The sequence below is a fragment of the Grus americana genome, chromosome 13, assembly GCF_028858705.1.
Source record: "Grus americana isolate bGruAme1 chromosome 13, bGruAme1.mat, whole genome shotgun sequence".
NCBI classification, from domain to species: Eukaryota; Metazoa; Chordata; class Aves; order Gruiformes; family Gruidae; genus Grus; species Grus americana.
In genome coordinates this window covers 20,256,864-20,275,149 of record NC_072864.1, presented here as the reverse complement: position 1 = coordinate 20,275,149, position 18,286 = coordinate 20,256,864, and the positions used below count along the sequence as shown (strand labels likewise).

Below are 18,286 nucleotides of genomic sequence, written 5' to 3'. Positions count from 1 at the left end.
CGTATTTAGTGTCAACTTTGATGCAACATAAAACTAAAGCACACCGAGAGCCCTCCTCTGCCATCATTTTCCCCTGCTGTTACTGCAGCGGCGATGCAGAGCGCGGGGCCGCCCGCGGACCCGTCCTCTTGCCCCCGCCGCCTTGCGCGGGCTGCGTACGGACAGAAGTACAGCCACATCTCGCTGCTTGGATCGGAGCAGAGGCAAAGCGGCTGCAGGGCTTGGGCTGGCCTCCGCGCAGCCAAACTCCACCTTGAAGCGAAGAGGGCTTGTTTGTGTTAAGTGCTAGAGCGATCACGGCACCAGGGGATATTCTGGACGGGAGGCAAAGCAGGCATGGTCCACGCGCAGGGGATACAGAGAGGTCACGAGACGCACAGATCGTTCCGGTTTGCTGTGCGTAAAACAGCTGGATAGGACACCGCTTACAGAGAGTCACGCCGTTACCTTTCACAGCACAGCGAAGCTTTTCGAGAAAGTGGAAAAGCTGAAGAGCCATTTAAATGCCCTTACGGGTAAAACTAAGCAACGTTTCAGATGCCGTAAAGATCAGGTTGCACTAAAGAAAACGGACTGAAAAAAACCACCAAGACAGAAGAAATCATAGTGGCCATCACGATGAGACACAAACCAAGCAGAAATGGAGATTTTGCAAAGTTTTGTAAAGCGAGCTGCCCCCCCGCAGCCTCCGTGGTGCTTAGCTCTCCAGAGCAGCGCCGCCCCTGCACGCTAATGCCACGACCCGAAGGCTCTGAAACAGGGAAGCATCAGCGCGGGGAACTTACTTGGTGTTGTCCGAATCAATGGTATGAAAGAGCTTCTCAAGTTCTTCTTCATTGAGTGTCCCGTCAGAAAAAAAGGCCTGGAACTCTTCCAGGGACAGCTTCCCATCATCTGCAAACAGCAACACAGCCATCGTTAGGGACCGGGCAAAGCAAGCGGCGCAACAACTGAAAATCAAGAGTTACGTTCAGATTTAAATATTCAGATCAAAAATTATCTCCAAGTGCTTCTGCAGAGCTGGCCCCATAACCGATGCACTGCTCACAGGGTGGGACCTGGCAGCTCTGGCAGCACCGGAGCCAAGCGAAGCTTCATTGTTCCCGGGTATGGATGCACTGGCCATTAGCAGCTAATTAGGCTATTAACACACAGCATGACTCCAGTCTAACGAGGACAAGCCTGCAAGTTTCATCCTAAAACTGAATTACATTTAAGAAATTATGGAGCGTTTGTCTACCGTACGTTCAAATGATGCAGGATGCTCGTTAATGGATGTATAATAAACAGGCAAAGACCCAGGGCTGGAATTAATGACAGACCCGCCAGTATCTTCTGCCATCTCCACCCAGCTGCATCTTCACCAACACGGTGCATCTCCCAGCTCTGGACAGCAACGCAAAACAGCAGCTACCAAACAAAACAAGACGCATCTTGCTTCGGTTGTCAACTGTTTAGAGACACAAGGACTGTGTCACCTTAATGTTGTGCCTTTACTTCTAAAGGGACCCGATGACGCACAGAATCCATCTGCCCGGCCATACGGGCTACAGCTCGCTGGGTGCCTTTTGGCAAACCTACCAGCACCCGGAGGAGTCACAAGACACAGAGGTTTATTAATGTTCTCCTGGGCACCCAGAGAGGAATTTGCTGTAATTTCAGCAGCAAGCTCCAAGCTCATCCTTGAACGTTTGGTTTGATACCGGCGCTGGCCAGAAGCGCACGGGCATTTTGGCAGCCTCTCCTCCGGCTGGATGAAGTGGCCCTGCAGAGTCGGTGCTTGGTGGAAAGCGTCTCTGGACTCAACTCAGATTTAAAATTAAAATCCGGATTTGAAAATCTGGCCATACACTTTGCATATTAATTTATATATTGGCCCCAGCATTAATTTAATACTGGGCTTACTACAGCCTACTTAAATGATCAAGAAAGAAAAAAAATTATCAGATCCATGTACAAAGGGATATAAGGAGGACTCCTTTTCAACTTTTGCTGATTAGGTGACAAAGACCTGCACCCAACTGTTAAATCTGGAGCCTTTCTCCGCGTGCTGCGGACAGGTACAGCACATCTCTAAAGGCACAGCTGGAAGCGAGAAGGTCTGGAGAAAGTTCCTATGAAGAGATTCGGCAAGAAAGCAATGGGAGAGAGACAAAAGAAACTTTAAAGAAACTTGAATTTACCTCAAGTTTCTCGTTCAAGCAGCTGACACTGCTCTGGTGTGCAGCAGTGCCTGGGGGAATAACTACCCCCGGTCTCGTGCTATTTAGAGTCTCTCCATTCATAGCCACAGAAGATTCATAGACTGGAAACGCTGCCTACTTCGCAGTAGGAGAATGTATCATTTATTATTTAATCAAATCAATTATAAACCCTGTTGCTTCTCTTTCAGGAAATGATGCTAGAGGACAAAATTAGCCACCTTACCACATATACATCAATATTTCTTCCCCAAACTAAATAAGTCTGCTGCTCCTAAAACATACCTGCAGTGCCAAATGCTAACCCAGTTTCCCTTGCCTGACACAGACAAATTTAGACCGGTGATAAACTGAGTCCAAGATATTTACTTAATTGGCAATTACGAAGGGAACACAGCAGGAGAACAAAAATCTACACCACCACGGGGTGAAAAGGGTATCATTTTCAGAGCACCACAGCGGCTATAGAGAATACCCAGCTGCATATATTGTTTCTCGGCGCTACTCCCCCAAAACATGACCTCTTTGCAGCAGGCAGGGTGCAGAATACCGATGCACAGCTCAGAGGATGGCTCCCAAATTTGCCGTCTGCTTCTGATTACGGAAAACTAAAGCATCTGGCAGGGGGGAAACACTTCAACGAGTACCAATTGCTTGAAGCATCCCACCCGTGTCACCTGGAGGTTAAACCAGTGGTGACATTCTCTAGCTCCAGCAGATAAAAGACCGTGCCCAGAGCAAGAGCCCCATCCGCCCCGTCCTTCTCCGCCTCTGCATATGGCACGACTGGATGCGAAGCTTCGCGTCCACAGTGCTCCTGTTTATGCGGTATCCGAGCCAAGATCAAGGTTTGGTTTCTTCTGATCCTGACTGCCAATGAACATACGTTTTCAAGCATCAAGATCAAAAGGATAACGGCGTTTCTATCCCACGAGGGCTAAATGGTTCTTTATATACGGCATGCCTTTCCTGTAAACCTTAAATCGGTGCTTGCTCACCTCAAAATTGTCCTTCCACACAGAGGGCAGGCAGAATTAAATTCCCAGGAAAGGCACATAAATCAACTTACTGGGAAAGAGAAACTGTAAAATGAAGTGATTTTTTTTTTCAGGAGAGTACTTTCATCTGAATTTACAGTTTGCTCACCTCTGAAAGGTAGAAAGGTGTTTCTAAGTTTAAGGAAGAAAAAAAATCTTTTTCCTTTACCTAGTTTATATCTTATAACTCTTTCATGTTACTCTTGCTTGATAATTTTTTTTTTTTTTGAGTAATGCATTCCAGGCTGCATTTTTGCTACAGCCTCTGAAACATCGGTGTTTAAAATCTGTGCCAAAATGCTGCTCTGATTCCCGCCTTGCAGCCCCTGGAGTCGCAGGTGAGAAGAGGGAGGCAGGTACCAACACGTGCCAAAGTTTTGGTGGCATTTCACAGCCCAAAGCAACACGGGATGGGTGAAGGATCTAGAGGAAGGAGGAGGAGACAGTAAATTTTATTTTCGTTGAACCACAGAACTGGTTGGCCCCTGGCAGGAATTTGACTAAAAGTACAAATTTTACTCATAATAAACAGTGCTCGAGACTTTCACCCCCCAACAAATACCACCACAAAGTACCAGTCAGCTTAAAGCCAATCGTTTAATACAAGCCGGAATACTTGTCTGCAAACACACAGAGCAAAAGCCTTCCAGCGCAACAAGATAATACTTGAGCTGCGTATCTATAATTGTGAAACACCCCGAAAGCCGCGGGTTCCTGGAGCCCAGCCGGCAAGGAGGGCTTTGGGGAACGCAGGTGATAAGAGGAAGCAGACCAGGCTGGGATTTGGCAGTTAAAATTAAACGGGTAGAAAATCCTGGGCAAGGAGGATTGCCCATGACGTTACCGACGGCAGGTCCACCACCCGCCGGCGGGTGCCGTGATAAGAGCTGATGGAGATGCTGTGCTCCAGGAGCAGCCTTATCAGGAAAGACACAGAAAAGCAATCTTTTTCCGCAAGTGGAAGTGGCTGTGCTCTCCAAAGGATGGATAAGACTTCCAGAAACTTGCTTTCTACTGAAAGCTCCTGGGCGCGAGAGATACAAATTCTCCAAATGAACTGCCAGGCGTCGTACCAGAGCGGCGACGTCAATCGTGCGCTTCAACCTCACCCGTGCCGTGCCCTGTGGCAGCTCCTCCGGGGACGCTTCAGTCCTAGGTCGCTACTTTTGATAGGAAGGGTAACAGAAAAATTGAGATTCCACACCAAATCTCACTAAAATAAAGCTTCCACCGCTTTTAAGATCTAGAGAAGTCTTTGTGACTTTTCCATCTGGACGGCCACATCAAAGGCAGGCAACCTACTTTCACCTACTCACCCCCCTCCCCTTTAAACCCAGTACTTGAAGTCAACGCCTAAACTGGCGGCGAGGACAAATGCCACCAACTAGAAACCACCCACATTGGTGCTGATCGGCCGAGAAAAGAGAGAATCGGGCCACAGCTATTCTGCTGTCATTTCTTCCCCCCCGAGACAGTAATATTTATTTTGCTCTAGCTTTTCAAAATAATTCAACCACAGGCAAAGACTAAAGCAAATTACGGGCCAGAGCTATCAAAGTTAAAAGTAACTGAAGAGAGGAGGATGTAATAGAGAACATCTGAAAGCCCCCACTGGGATTTTATTATTGCTCCATTTGCCATCGTGAAAATCTGAGAAGTCTAGAGGCGGCTTTTACGCCTTCTAACTTGCACTATCAGGCCGTTCTCACTCCCTAATGCAGCTAGGGGAAAAATCAAACCAAGATCATAAATTGTCCAAAATATAGGAAAACTGATGGCTGACGTTTTGGAAATTCACTCAGCGATACAAATAGCTGAGAGCATCTACAAAATAAGGTCACTGCTCCGAGCCTGAGTTTGCTAAATCCTTTTTCAATTATATCAGGTTGAGACTGCTCATGTATTTTCTAGCTATATTATGAATATATTTCATTACTTATTTTTATTACTCTATGAGTTCTAAAATGCTTTAAGCCCTGCTTAGCGTGCAAGCACCAGCAGAGCTACGGGTAAGCAAATTGGATTTTTATTGTGGCCCGTGAAGAAAAATGACAACTGCATATTTTTCTTCTCTCTTGGGAGCATGTGGTGCAGATGCATGAGCCAGTGAGAACATGGACTGGTTTCTACCCTGGAAACTTCATCCAGCCCCCTTGGAAGTCAGCGGGAGGAGCTTTATTCATTTAAATGAAGCTGGATATAGACTTGAGTTTTCAGTCGTGGGCTGTTAGGATAAATTACCTCCAGGTCCACAGATGCGATCTGTGATGGATCTGAAAGATGCCGACTGGACAGTAAATGTGAGACCTCAAAATATTCCTTTTAACAGAGTTTTTAGGCTGCAAAACCTGCCTCAAAAGCTGGATGTTCTCCACGTTCAGGCAGCTGGACCCGTTTTGGGACTTCTGCAGCAAGACCGCATCGCTGGGGATGTCCTGGGCAGGCAGCCCGTCGCTTATCACCCCGTTTCCCTGTGCCGTGTCTCCGACTGCGACACAGATACACCCGGAGGTACCAGGAACCGCACCCCGAGGGTCAGCTGCAAGGGGAAGTCATACTGAACGGGGGAAAGGATCATGAAGCAAGTAGGCTCCTAAGCCTGGAAAAAGCCATTTCATCTGCCATTTTCAGAAGAATTCAGTGTGGGGTTTTTTAGACCATTTATTTTTACCTAGATACTGTCCTGATGAGTGTCTTGATGTCCTCCAACATCTTACTCTTTGCATATTCAGAGCCCTTCATGGGCACTGATACAGCAGGACCGAGGCTCCTTTTTGTGCCAGGGTTAACCTTTTCATCGCCATTAAAAAAAGGGGGAAAAGTGACTTTCGTTTCAAAATGACCATATCAGTCAGCATAAGATGCCGGGGAATGACTTAAAGCCTGGTTCGTGTTTAGGATGATGAGCGCGCATGCACCAAGCAGATGATGGCGGCACCCTTCCCTGTAGGATTCAGCCTGGGGAAAAGTGGGATTTCCACTGCAGTCAGAAACCTGCCCCTCGTTCTCACCAGAAATAGCCTGGGCATCCAGCACTGTCCATTAACACGCCAGAAATTTCCCCAAGCTGCTCAGCTTTTATCATCAAATCAAGCCTTTTGTCATCCTAGAATTAGAAGTAATTGTGAAATTATTTTTAATAGCAGCTACAGATGGATATCAAATGTAGGCCGGTAGGCAGGGAGACATGCAGGAGCGATACAGCACATTTTCTCCCACTGTCTTTTGTGAAGACTACTTTTTTTTTTTTTCCCCAGTTTCTCAGATAATCCTCACCCTGCTGTAACGAGCTGATTTAAATGGGGTTTTTTCTGCACTAAGCCAATATACATTGACTTTGGATGTTTTATCATAGCAATTTAGGAATATCTTCCAAAGAAATTCCTACTCTTTTACAAATTAAATGCTGGCATCAGACTTTCCTAGGGTGCAAATAGCCTGGCCTGGTTCAATGCAATTGCTGCCTAATAGAGGTTATAACAAAAATTACCCAAACATTTAGGAGAGGATTCAGATTGAGATGCCAGTAGCCCACAAAGTTTTCTTAACCCACCATTTTCGTATGGAAAACAGGAGGTAACCTGTTTCGGTTTCCCTCTCGCTAATTAAATTTCTTTTCTTTCAATTTAAAAAGACAATGAATGGCAACAGCTGATTTCAATACATTTGCTTCAACATCTGTAGCGGCACAAGAAAAGACTGGGAGTCAGCCCCTCCACGTGCTGCTGCTCTGCAATCGTTTGTGAAAACCGCAGGCGATCTGGCCCCCGGGACGCTTTGTACACGGACACGTTGGTCTAGCTCAGGGTGCACCAGCACACAGGAGACCCCAGGGCTCCTCTGGGCTAAATACCATAAATATATTATATAGAATAAATAAATACAAAGATATTGGGGACCTACCTTCCCCCCCCTTTCCTTCACTCTCCCCCCTCAGGACATGTCCATTTCCAAGCCGTTGCAGCCATCAGCAGACCCAGCTTAGCTCCAGACATCCAACTGCCACTGCCTCCAAGTTATTTTTCATCTTAAGTGGCCTCAGCCTGTCTCCTTTATATTGGGTGCTATTAAACGGCTGACTGACTCTGAACAACTGTAGCTTCTTAGCACCTTTGATTTATTTGCCCGTTACAAAGCGTTTCCCCGCAAGTCACACCAGCACAAGCCTCCCCGGCAAAGCAGCAGATCCCTGTGCAGAGCTCGCGGCCTCCTGACCCAAACGGCCCGATTCTTTCTCCCAAAGGCTTCGATTCCCCACGTATTCAAACATCTGCCTTCCTCTCTCCAACGTTACTCAGCCCTATATTTCTTTGTCATCCCGAACGCTGTCTTCTTGCTCCACTAAAGCGCCTTCAGCATCTTCCCTCCCTACCTTCCTCTCCTTTTTCAGCTCTTGGACGTAACATGCAATGACTTAGATACAGTTGTACAAAACGAGAATTTCCGTTTGAGAGAAGATTGTACGGAGAGAAGTGGCTGAAACATCATCAACCTTTGATCCCTGCCACGCGGATCCCCAAAATTTCTGTTTACTGCCCAGGCAGCCTTGTTGCAAAGCTCTTCTTCAGTCACGCTCCTGAAAAGTTGCATTTCTAACACACCAGCGAGCTCTCCACCCCCGGCCAAAGCACGCAAGCTACTGACAGCCTCTCTAAACGTTCGATCTAAAGGGGAAATAAAACACAAAGGCAGCACAGCTTGTCACTAATACGGGACCACTCCGTGCTCCGGCGATCCCAAAGCTGTAAATCCTGACTTGGAAACTTCCTCCTCCCATTAAGGCAAAATTCTCCCAAGGAGACCTTGCTGAAAGAGAACAGAACCTGCCTCCTACAGCGCCCTAAAAATGACTATTCTGCACGGGAAGTACTACAAACCATGAAAAATACACTAAAATAAATAGTGGGAGAAAATTTGATATTCGGATACGTATATTAAAATATTAAATAGGAAAACAGCAGCTATACTACGTAACAAATAGTTTCTTTCTATGCACAAGCAAACCACGGTGTTATATGTAATTCCCTGCAAGGTTAAGTATTTCTTTGTATGCACAATAGAGGTGGCCCGGGAACCAGAGACGCATTTAAATCTGCTACTGAGCTCTGCCACCACCAAAGCAGAGGAGTGCATTTATTTGGGAGATTTTTTTTTTTTTTTTTTTTTTTTTTGCAGTTCCTCCCACGCACATTGAAAGCTACACATGGTTTCGGTCTGTTGTAAGGCTCTTACTCCTGCCGTGCCATGGTCCTCCTCCAGATGCATCACGCTGGATACTTGGAAAGGCAGAAAGCTCAGGGTGATGGGCAGAGACAAAAAACCGTGGCAGCACTCACCAGCCTTCACGTCTCCTACCACTCAAGTTTGCTCTTCTCACGGACATCTCTCCGAACGACCAAACCCATGCCAAGCAAATGCTCTGAGCCGTAACATAAAGAAGTAAAGCCTGTAGAGACTTCTTCCACCCTTCATCCCCCATACACAATCGAAAAAGGAAGCTTTTCAGGCCAACCACCTCTCCCAGTACGGAACCACTGCCTTGCACGCAAGCAGCGCGTGAGGAAGGCTGCATTATAGATGTTGAATTGAGGAATTAAATGAAATTTAAAAAACCGATTGAATGTCAACAGATAGCTGTAAATAGGGGAGATGCATGATCCGAGCTGCTGGAAGGTGTGTGCCTTGCTGCTGACTGAGAGCACGCGACTCCCACGTCTAACACACCCGCCGGGCCACGCTGCGTTCAGCCTCCCGAGAAAGCGGCAGCAGATGCATGCTTTGCCAAAGACCAGGGTGAACAGGAAAGAGAGAAGGAAGAAGATTTTAGATAGCAGGCTCTTCATCTTAAACAAAGTCAACTCATGCGGGGAAACACCATCGCTTACTGGCAGCAACTTCTCACACATTCCTGAAACGCATCTCACCCCCAAAAGAGCAACAAAACAGGCAGGCCTCTGACGAGGGAGGGGAAAGGACCACGTCTGCCATACCTGCAGCAGAGCAGAAGATAGCAGAGCCCAGTCGCTGGGGCTGCAGACCCGCAGCAGCCTTGCCCAGCGAGCGGGTACACAGTCACTTTTCTAAGACTCCGATATTGTCCAAATTAGGGTGTTTACTTCACCGAAAGAGCAAGAAGAGAAGATCTTGGCATCATACTGACCTCCTCTGCCAAATTAATGTCCCCACTTCTGACTGGGGACAGCTCAGAAAACAGATTTCCCAAGGCAATGTATGTAACTTCGTGCCGTGCCCCAGCCGGGAACGCGTTGGCTGAAAATTTCAGGAGCTATCAGCTCCAGGCAGCCGGCCAGCACAGGAGTTTGCAAACTTGATCATTAAACTTTGGCATAAACATCAAAAAAAGTGAACCTGGGATGACACATCAGGAAGTTTCAATGAACCCGAAGCAGAGGCCAATGTTACCAACTCCAATGCGCTACCACTCTACAACGGCCTATTAAATCCAGATTTCTTAGAAAGCTCAAAACCAGGCACAAAACAGCCCTAACCCCCCTCTGCTCCTCATTAAGCAGCCATTCTCACTCGCTTTTTCCTCTCTAAGGCGCAGATGAATATTTCAGACGGCCAGGGTAGGGTTTACACTGTCTTCAGCTCATTACACTCAGCTTCAAAAAACTGAAGAGGCAAGCGCGTGAGCAAAAGAGGAAAAATTTATGAAAATGCACGGTGTTGCCCCTCAAAACTGCAGTCCTGGTGTGGCCAGGGCGAGGAGGGGAGAGGACCTTGCAGCACCACGTTCGATCGGGATGCAGGAGGGTTTCACACAGAGCTGGTGTGGCAGGGACGGCCGCTGCCGTGCCGCGGCGCTGGCCTCTCCCCAGGCAACCTGGGCAGGAGCCGCGGGAGGCGTTTCAGCTGCTGCCCCTCCCGGGGAAGCAGAGCGCTCACTTGAAAAAATTGCGACGAATGCAGCTATAACATCTCGTTTGATTTCCTGATCTGTGATAGCAGAAGTTACATTTCGACCTAACCAAAGGATTTACCCAAAGAGTCAGAACCAGCTCCCGGGTGCGACGGCTGCACGGGGTACCCTTGGGATGGAGGGGTCTCCCTGTGTCAGGAATGAGCCGCCCAGCCACGGGCAAGTCCGAAACCTCGTCTGGTTTCTGTCACGGGCAGCAGCTACATCACGACTTTGTTTTCCCCCTTGTAAAATAAGCATTATTCTGTGCTTAGCGAAACGCAGCGGGTGAAAAGCGCTGCTATAAATGACCTTTTACTGCCACCGATGAGAGGAAAGCAGCGGCATCCTGGCTGCTTTGCTGCGGTAGCCACTGGAGTTGTTGACTGTTGACAAATTAGCGGCAAATTACCGCAGATTAGAGCGCTACAAACTCATTGCCTTCTGCAGTCCCATGAAACAATATCCAGATTGCATTGGCAGCGTCAACAGTTTTCCATTCAGCTAACAAGCTGCGCGGAGATGAAGACAGCAAATTAAACTAACCCGAAAAGCAGATACCTCATTTGCGTACTCAGGAGGCAGAAAAAGTTATCCTAACTGCATTAGCATTTGCAGCATGTAGGACATTGCGCCAGGACTGACAAGAAGTTATCTGAATGGCAAATCAGAACGTGCATAATTAATAACTTGCTTCCTTATCCCAACTCCTGGACTGTGAAGTCCAGGCACAAGCCTACGACGCTGATCTCTTGCAACACGAACATTTTGTTTCTTGAAACACAATGGTCTCAAAATTCCCGTTGAAGAAGTTTCTCAAGCTCTAAACCAAACTACTGCTCACGTTCGATGGTCCCTCTCTGAGGAACTCCCTTACCAATGACCAAATCTCCTCCACGAACTTCTTTTTTTGGGGTAATCTTTGCTTCAGGACTGGGCACGAACAAGAACCAGAGCGGTCCCTCCCCGTGGGATGCTCCTGCGGGTCTCCAGCGCCGCCCGTCCCGGCTCCCCGCGGGTTGCATGGGGAGAGCAGCTGAGCGAAGCCTCCCTGAATCCAGCACGGTTGCTCTTAATTTTATGCTCCCGCTTAATAAGCTTCTGCATTTCTCATTTATTTTCACAGAATAAAAAAAATAAGCCCTGTGCTCAGTGTCTCCAGCTATCTGTCCAGGGCAGGACGGGTGTCTTAGCCCCGTCAGAGATATTTAACATCTCGAAAGCAAACGATGCAGATCTTTTCCACGCTCTTTCTTTCATCTGTTCGCTTCAGCAAACCAGCTGAGCGGCACAGCAGCAGAGCAGTCCTGCAGGGAAGGCGCATCTGCTCTGAAAAGATTGCGAAGAAAAAAAAAAAAAATCCTAAATATGTTTTTCTGCTCCAGCGAATTAAACGAGCACATCTTTAATCACATCCTTCTGCAACTAGCTTTTAACAAAACTGCAGCATTAATCTCTTTTCTGTTTATTTTTTGTAGTTGTTCGTTTCAAAAGTAGGTTGGAAAAAAAGAACACGGCTCTTATCAGGCTTTTCAGCTTTATGGGAGGGGAAAGATATTTCGCTGTGTTTTCCACAACGCCCCATGTTGTAGCGAATAAAGTACAAATGACACAATAAAAATTTAAAACGAATAGCGAATGAAATAAGAACAAGAGCCACCGCAGCATCGAGCCGCACGAGGAAACCCTACCCCCCGACCCACGCCAAACCAGCGCTGGTTTAACAAGTAGGTCACGGCGCAGCACTGCGAAAGGCTGAGGCAGAGCATCCCCAAAGCGCCCGCTCGATACGCTCCACTCGAGATTTAATTGCAAAAGCAGCCAAAGCCCATTAATACCGGCATGAAAGGCAGAGGGGAAAGTTGTGTACCAACCCAAGGCTCTCGTTTTAAAGCACCCCCCAACCCTCCCTGTCTCAGCATCTCCCCAGTCGACTCCGGCATCCCAGCCACTGGCTCTGGGGCTCTGCGGTTCAGCCCGGCCCACTTTAATTTGGTTAAACTAAAGTGAGGAAAAAAAGGTATTTGAAGGACAAAGCCATTGGAAAAATGCCCGCAAGTTATTTTTTCCAGGGGAAAATGGGGTCACCTGGCTTCTCTTCTTAGAGAAAGCATTCAAAGGAACAGCTAACAAGCCCAGACCCAAAGTGGTGCAGTTTAATCCTAACATTTTCCCTTGAATACCGACCACAGCCTCTCAATTTTTATTTTACTTTTCCACAGCAAACCTGAATAAGTTTCCACTGAGTTCCTAAGACAGTGTGAAAAGAAGAGGAAAAACCCTCTGGTAGAGCTTTCCGTTGGAAATCGAGAACCATGAATGCAGAAACCGATGAGGGTGACCAATGCACGGGGGGTTATTTCCTAACCCAGCGCTGGGGAAGGGTCCCCCCGCTCTCTCACCCAGCCCTGCTGCAGCTCATTAAAACGCTTCTCCGGGAGAGCGGGTTTCAGAAAAGCCTTTGTGAATTTTTAATGCCGTGTGCTACTTAGCTTTTGCTGAATCCACATTTTCTCCACGCCATCTCGGCAGCGCCCGCAGCAGCTACGCGACCTGCAGCAGCAGCACGTGCAGCCTTTCCCGGCGTCACCGATAACCCGGGCTCAGCCACATCGCACGGGGACGGCGCACGGGCAGCACGGGGAGATGCTGCCAGACCCTGCTGCAAACCTCTGCGATGCAAAACTCCTCGCGCCACCATCCAGGTTTAACCCATATTCAAGTGACGCACCCACGGGAACGCACAGCAACGGTGCTGGTATCGGCACGCCCAAACCCACGGGCACGGCACTGTTTGCAGCCTCTGCACAGGAGAACGCTGCTCTCTTCCCTTCTTTTAAGGTCTTGCGAAGCATGAAGGCGATGGCTGGAGAGCAGAGGGGGAAACGGTGGAGGCTGGCACGAGCACTCAGCCTGGAAACCGATGCATTGTGCCGAACGAGGAGGGAAAGGGGAACGCGGACCGCAAAAGTCAAGATACACGACTTGTTTGACGTACGGGTGAAGCCTGAGCCCCCTTCTGCTTTTGGCAGAACCAAATTAACACAGGAGAGTGGCAGCACTGAGGGCCCTCCAGCACTTAGGGCGATGCTCAAGAGTTTACAAGATAAAGCACACTAGTTTGAGCTTTCGTCTCCTTCCCCAAGCTCTGGTAGCAAAGTCATTGGAATCCTCTTGTAGCTTAAAAAAACCCAACCAACCAACCAAAAATATCCCACCAAAACCCAGCAGCATCTAGATTTCACAAAAGCGCCATCCCAGGAAACTTCATCCAGGCTATTCTTAGGAAATCCAAATTGCTGACATTTTTTTCCCAAAGCTGGGGAGCCCCAAGATGGAGAGCACAGCCCCGCTCCGTTCTGCTGGAGACTCGCAACAGGAGTAAAGAGAACCAAGCAACCAAGAAAGAAAAATCAGGAGTCACTACGCACGCAGAGATTTCACTTCGGGTTGCCTGGCTTGGCAATAGAAACACTTGAGGGAACACTGTTTTCTTTGAAATATTCAAGATTATGAGCTTTAGCTAATGGAATAGAAAATGTTGGGTTTAGCCCTCGATGCAATCTCCTGTGATGTTAGATCAAACCCTCCTCGTGTGGAGGAGGTGATTTATTAGCAGAGATTGGACCCACGTGAAGCAATAAGCATCCTGGTACAGGAGAAGGCTCATCTAAAAGCATCATCAAAGGAACAGTTTAGAGAGGTTTGCTGTCTCCCAGCGCTAACAGCTCACATGTCACTGCCAAACCTGTCATGAAAAAGCTTTTCAGAAAGCAGACAAACGTCATTGCAGCCTCGGAGGAGCACGGCTCTCTCCGGGCTCTCTTTCCCTGCAGGAAACCCACTACATCTACCCGCACTTCCAAACTATCAGCACAAGCTGGATTTCTAGACCAGTTCAATGCACAAAGGTATAGGTGAAGTTCACAGGACTTCTAAGCCACCCCCTGTCCTTAGTGACCTGTTTGCCTCATGGCACACACGTGAACTTGACATGTCCGTGTCTTATTTACGTGCAAAAAAAAAAAAAAAAGGGACACGGGAAACAAAACACAGTCTTTACGAAAGCGTCGGTGTTGCTGCGGGTCATGGTGCTGCTCAGAGCTACTGCAAAGCCTCAAGCAGATGGAGGTACTGCTCGCCAAGCAGACCGCAGGTCCCAGCAAGCCCCGCTGAGCACCCTAGCAAACCTCCCAGCTAAGAGGAGAGGCAAGCCAAAGCCTGGCCAAGGAAGCCGAGGGCGACTGCAGAGTTTGGGGCCGTGCATTCGTAGGAAACCTCGGGCCGAGATGGCATTTGCCATGGGACATAACAAAACATTTGCTGTTGCCTGCTATTTCCACCCTAATTAAAGAGAAGCTAATTCCACACCTCATCCGTCTGTCTCACGGAGCACGCGAGATCCGGGCACTTGCAGATGGTCGGCTCGGTGATTTCCTACCTGCCGAGGTCCCGTGGGATGTTTGTGCTACCGAACGACTCGGCTCCCACCGCAAGATCAGCCTGTACGCCAAGCGCTGCAATAGCTGTACCCTGAAAAGCCTTTAATCCTCATTCGTGTTTTATATAAGGATCAAAATGCTCAGCGGGTTGGTAATTTAAACGTTTAGCAGTCCCAACATCCAAGTATCAGAGCAAACAAATACATGCTGCAGGTTTAAAACCTGAATTCCAAAACTGTAGAATACAGGAGGTAAAAGGGAAAAAACCCCTACTCGTGCTATGCTGTTCTGTAGTGATTTATGAATATAAGAAAACCACTTGCTTTTATGTTGCCTTGGTTATTCGGTTGCTCGCTGTATGAATACGTTTGCTCAGTTCAGCGCGGGGCGCTCAGGAAAATCACACGGGAAGGAAGCGAGCGGCTCCAGCGACCCACAGTTTCAGGTTCTTGCTATTTCAAAAAAACCAAAAAACCAAAAACCCCAGGCAGATCTGTTCGCCCAGCTAACCTTTCCTCCGGCTGGGTTTTGCGCTGAAGAGCCCGAGCCTTGGGCCAAGGGAGGCTGCGGCTGGGGAAGGCTGGCCCCGCCAGGACGGGGCAGGGACACGCCGAGGTGGCCACGGGACACATCACCCCACGGCCTGTCAGCAAAGCAGGGGTCGCGCGTGGAGCCGGCGCGTTCGCTCCCCTCCGCTCCCACCCTGCTGTTCACTGCCGCCTCGGTCTGCAGAGAGGCGCCCCGGGCCAACGGACACCTTCTGCTGCCATCTCCTCTGCCCTCAAGCGCCCGTGAGATCTCTCTTTACCCGCTTCCCCCTTATTCGCTCTCCTAGAGGGAGGAGAAATAGGAAAACTATCAGGCATCCTCGCTCGTTTGGGTACCTGCATTCTGCAAATCTGTCTTTTCGGGAGGCGCACGTGCTTAACAGGGGTCACCCTCTGCCTGGCTGCCGACCTTTAAAATGCCAGGCGACTCATTTAGAAAGCAACAACTGGTTTTGAACAGTTTTAAGTGTCCGTGTCCTGCTCCAGCCACGTTTGCGGATGAAACTTTGCAAGAACATCTCCCACCGCTCGGTTTTCTTTTTCCCCCCTCATCTCCCCAGGATCTCAGCATTTATCACCTCATCTGCTCACAGTGCTCTTGCTAGGGATGATTTTAATATTCCTTACTATGTCCCACTTTTATAACTTACTTTCAGTTAACTCTTCTTCCAATTAAATGCTAAAAAACCCCCAACTTTCCCCTCTAGTTTCCAACTTAGAAATTCCTTTTATAAGATCTAAACTCTGTTTTCCATAACTGGATTATGAGGTGCGGGGCAGAGGAAACAAGTCTGGCTCCTTTCTTTGAAAAATATAAATATTTCATCTTGTTTCTACAGCGTCGTGCAAGGACTTCCAATGACAGTACACACTTATAAACATATGCCAGGCATATTAATTAATACCACTATCACTCCAGCTACAAGAGTATTACAAGACCATTTTGAGTTTGCATATAACCAAGGCCTGAACCCCAAAAAGCCCAGGGATCCCCCATCCCCTAACTCCCGGTCTCTAGTCAGAAGGCAAGCCGTGCCTTCCCATCGCTCCGTTTTTCCCAGGCAGAAGCACGTAAAATTCCCGCGTGGTCCCTTCCCGCTCCTCCATCCTCCCTTTCCCCCGCCGCCGCCCCACGGGGAAGTCGCAGGAGTTGGGGAGCGTTGCACGTTTGCTATCTGCAGCTGGTGCGGGCGCCGAGGAAGCCGGCAGCGTGGTGCCACGGGCAGGGCTGCGGCTGCTCCCGCCTGCCACGAGCGCGGGTTGCCCCTTTTCTGTCCCGCGGAGCCAAAAGTAATCCCTCCGTGCTCTATGAGGAATAACAAACCACTGAGCGATGTGGGCTTTAATTCCTAACAGGTGTATCTCTTACGGGTTAAGCAAGCCAAAAGCGTGTTATACCGTGAGGAGCCTATTAATGTAAATAGTCCAAGATTAACCGAAATCGGTGTATTTGCCAATATTAATTCAACCTTCGTTAGAAACCGGGGAGGAAGACGTGAGGAAACAAAGCAAGCAACTGATGGTACTACGAAGGTGGGGAAGGAAAAGCAGCTTTGCTTAACAGAGCGCAGCATGTTTGAAAGCAAACCAGCCAGCTGGAAAAGCAACATCTCCGGGATGAACAGCAAACCCTTTGGAAAGGAAAACAAGTCTCAGCGTGCTGATTTGTATTAGCGGACCAGGTGCAAACCGGCGACCCAGTGCTGGCACGGCAGAGCAACACGTAACCAAACCACCGTATGCTAAAAGCAAACGCAGACTCTGCGGGCCCCTGGAGTCAATTATTTTGGCTTAAGGAAAATAAATCTCACGTTTATGTGCCCAGCACCAGAAGTGCCTGAAAGCCACCCTCTCTGATCATTACCGACAGCAGCACCCCAAAATCTGGCCCCTCTCACAGACTGAGGTTAGGAAACGATGAATAACAAGAGGGCTGACACCACTCGCGCCTGCGCTGTGTCGGGCTGGGTGCCTCAACGCCGGTATCTAATTAGGGCAGAGACTTGGCAGCAGGATCTGATCGCAGATCCAAACCCAAAGCCCGGGCTGAATCGTTTCTTGAACGCGAGCCCAGCGTGTACCAGCCCTTTAATGTTCCACGGGAGCGCGGCCAGAGCATCTTCCCTCGCAGCTGAGCTCTGCCTGGGACTCGGCCGAAGCGCAGACAGGTTTCCCTCTCCACACCGAGGCTGCAGCAGGGTCACAGAAGAGAGAAATTTCCCTTCTAAAAATAATTTTAAATTATCTCCACCTGTAAAACTTTCTGAAAGCACGGCAGGCTTTTTCCAGAGCGACACGCTACCTTCCCACTGTGCAAAAAACCAAGCGTAAAACCAAAGACACTCAGGCTCTCGTGTCCATGAACATCTGTTTTACACAAATCCTCCTAGGGAAAAAAAAAGTTAGCTATTCCCATCCCCCAGGTTGTCCTTGCTGGGAGTTACAGATCGGGATGTATCACTGTTTTAGCTTCAGACATTTCTTTCCTCACCGTAAGTCAGTAAGATAATTATTCCCCTCTCTCCAATGTATATTATCTGGTAACCCGTAGATTTTACAAGAGCAAGAAAGATAATAGGAAGAAACAGATACATGTGATTTATAGCTGTTCCTGGCCAATTGCCTGAACGCAGGCTGCCAGAATATATTTTCTCACAATTGTCTGGCAAAAATTACTAGTGAATTATAAGGATTACTTGCAGCAGTGTATTTGTTCTGGATTCAATTTTTGCCTTATTTAATTTTAACAGCTATAATAAACCATCTTCAACAAATACAGCTGATCTGCAGAAGATACCTAATTAAAAGCGATGCCAGAGCCCGGTGCTGCCCCTCGCTCCCACGCTGCTGAGAGCGGAGGACGGCACTCAGGCACCGGGGCAGGAGGCAAAAGCAGTGATTTGCCTCCACGCTGCCCCTGAGGGAACTTCCCAGGGATTAAACCGCAAGGCAAACATAAGAAAGTCCTGCTACCAAGAGAGAAGTAGTGATGGAAGCCACGAGATTTAGGTGGAGTGGCAAGAGAAATAATAGAAACTGGGGGTCACACGAGATGCCTGGGGTGGCAGAGGCACTGATGCAGTTTAAAGCAAGTGAAAACGTCCAGGCTGGAACACCTCTCCACCAAAGGCAGCAT

General features: G+C 48.5%; 1 protein-coding gene across 3 annotated transcripts in view; it reads right to left on the bottom strand.

The window, feature by feature from the left end:
- Positions 1-18,286, bottom strand: part of NECAB2 (N-terminal EF-hand calcium binding protein 2) — an 82,843-nt gene that overhangs the window by 42,628 nt on the left and 21,929 nt on the right. For all 3 annotated transcript variants that reach the window (XM_054840555.1, XM_054840556.1, XM_054840557.1), the window contains one exon: positions 786-894. In XM_054840555.1, coding sequence (XP_054696530.1) covers positions 786-894 — 109 coding nt within the window. The remainder of the gene's footprint in view (positions 1-785; positions 895-18,286) is intronic.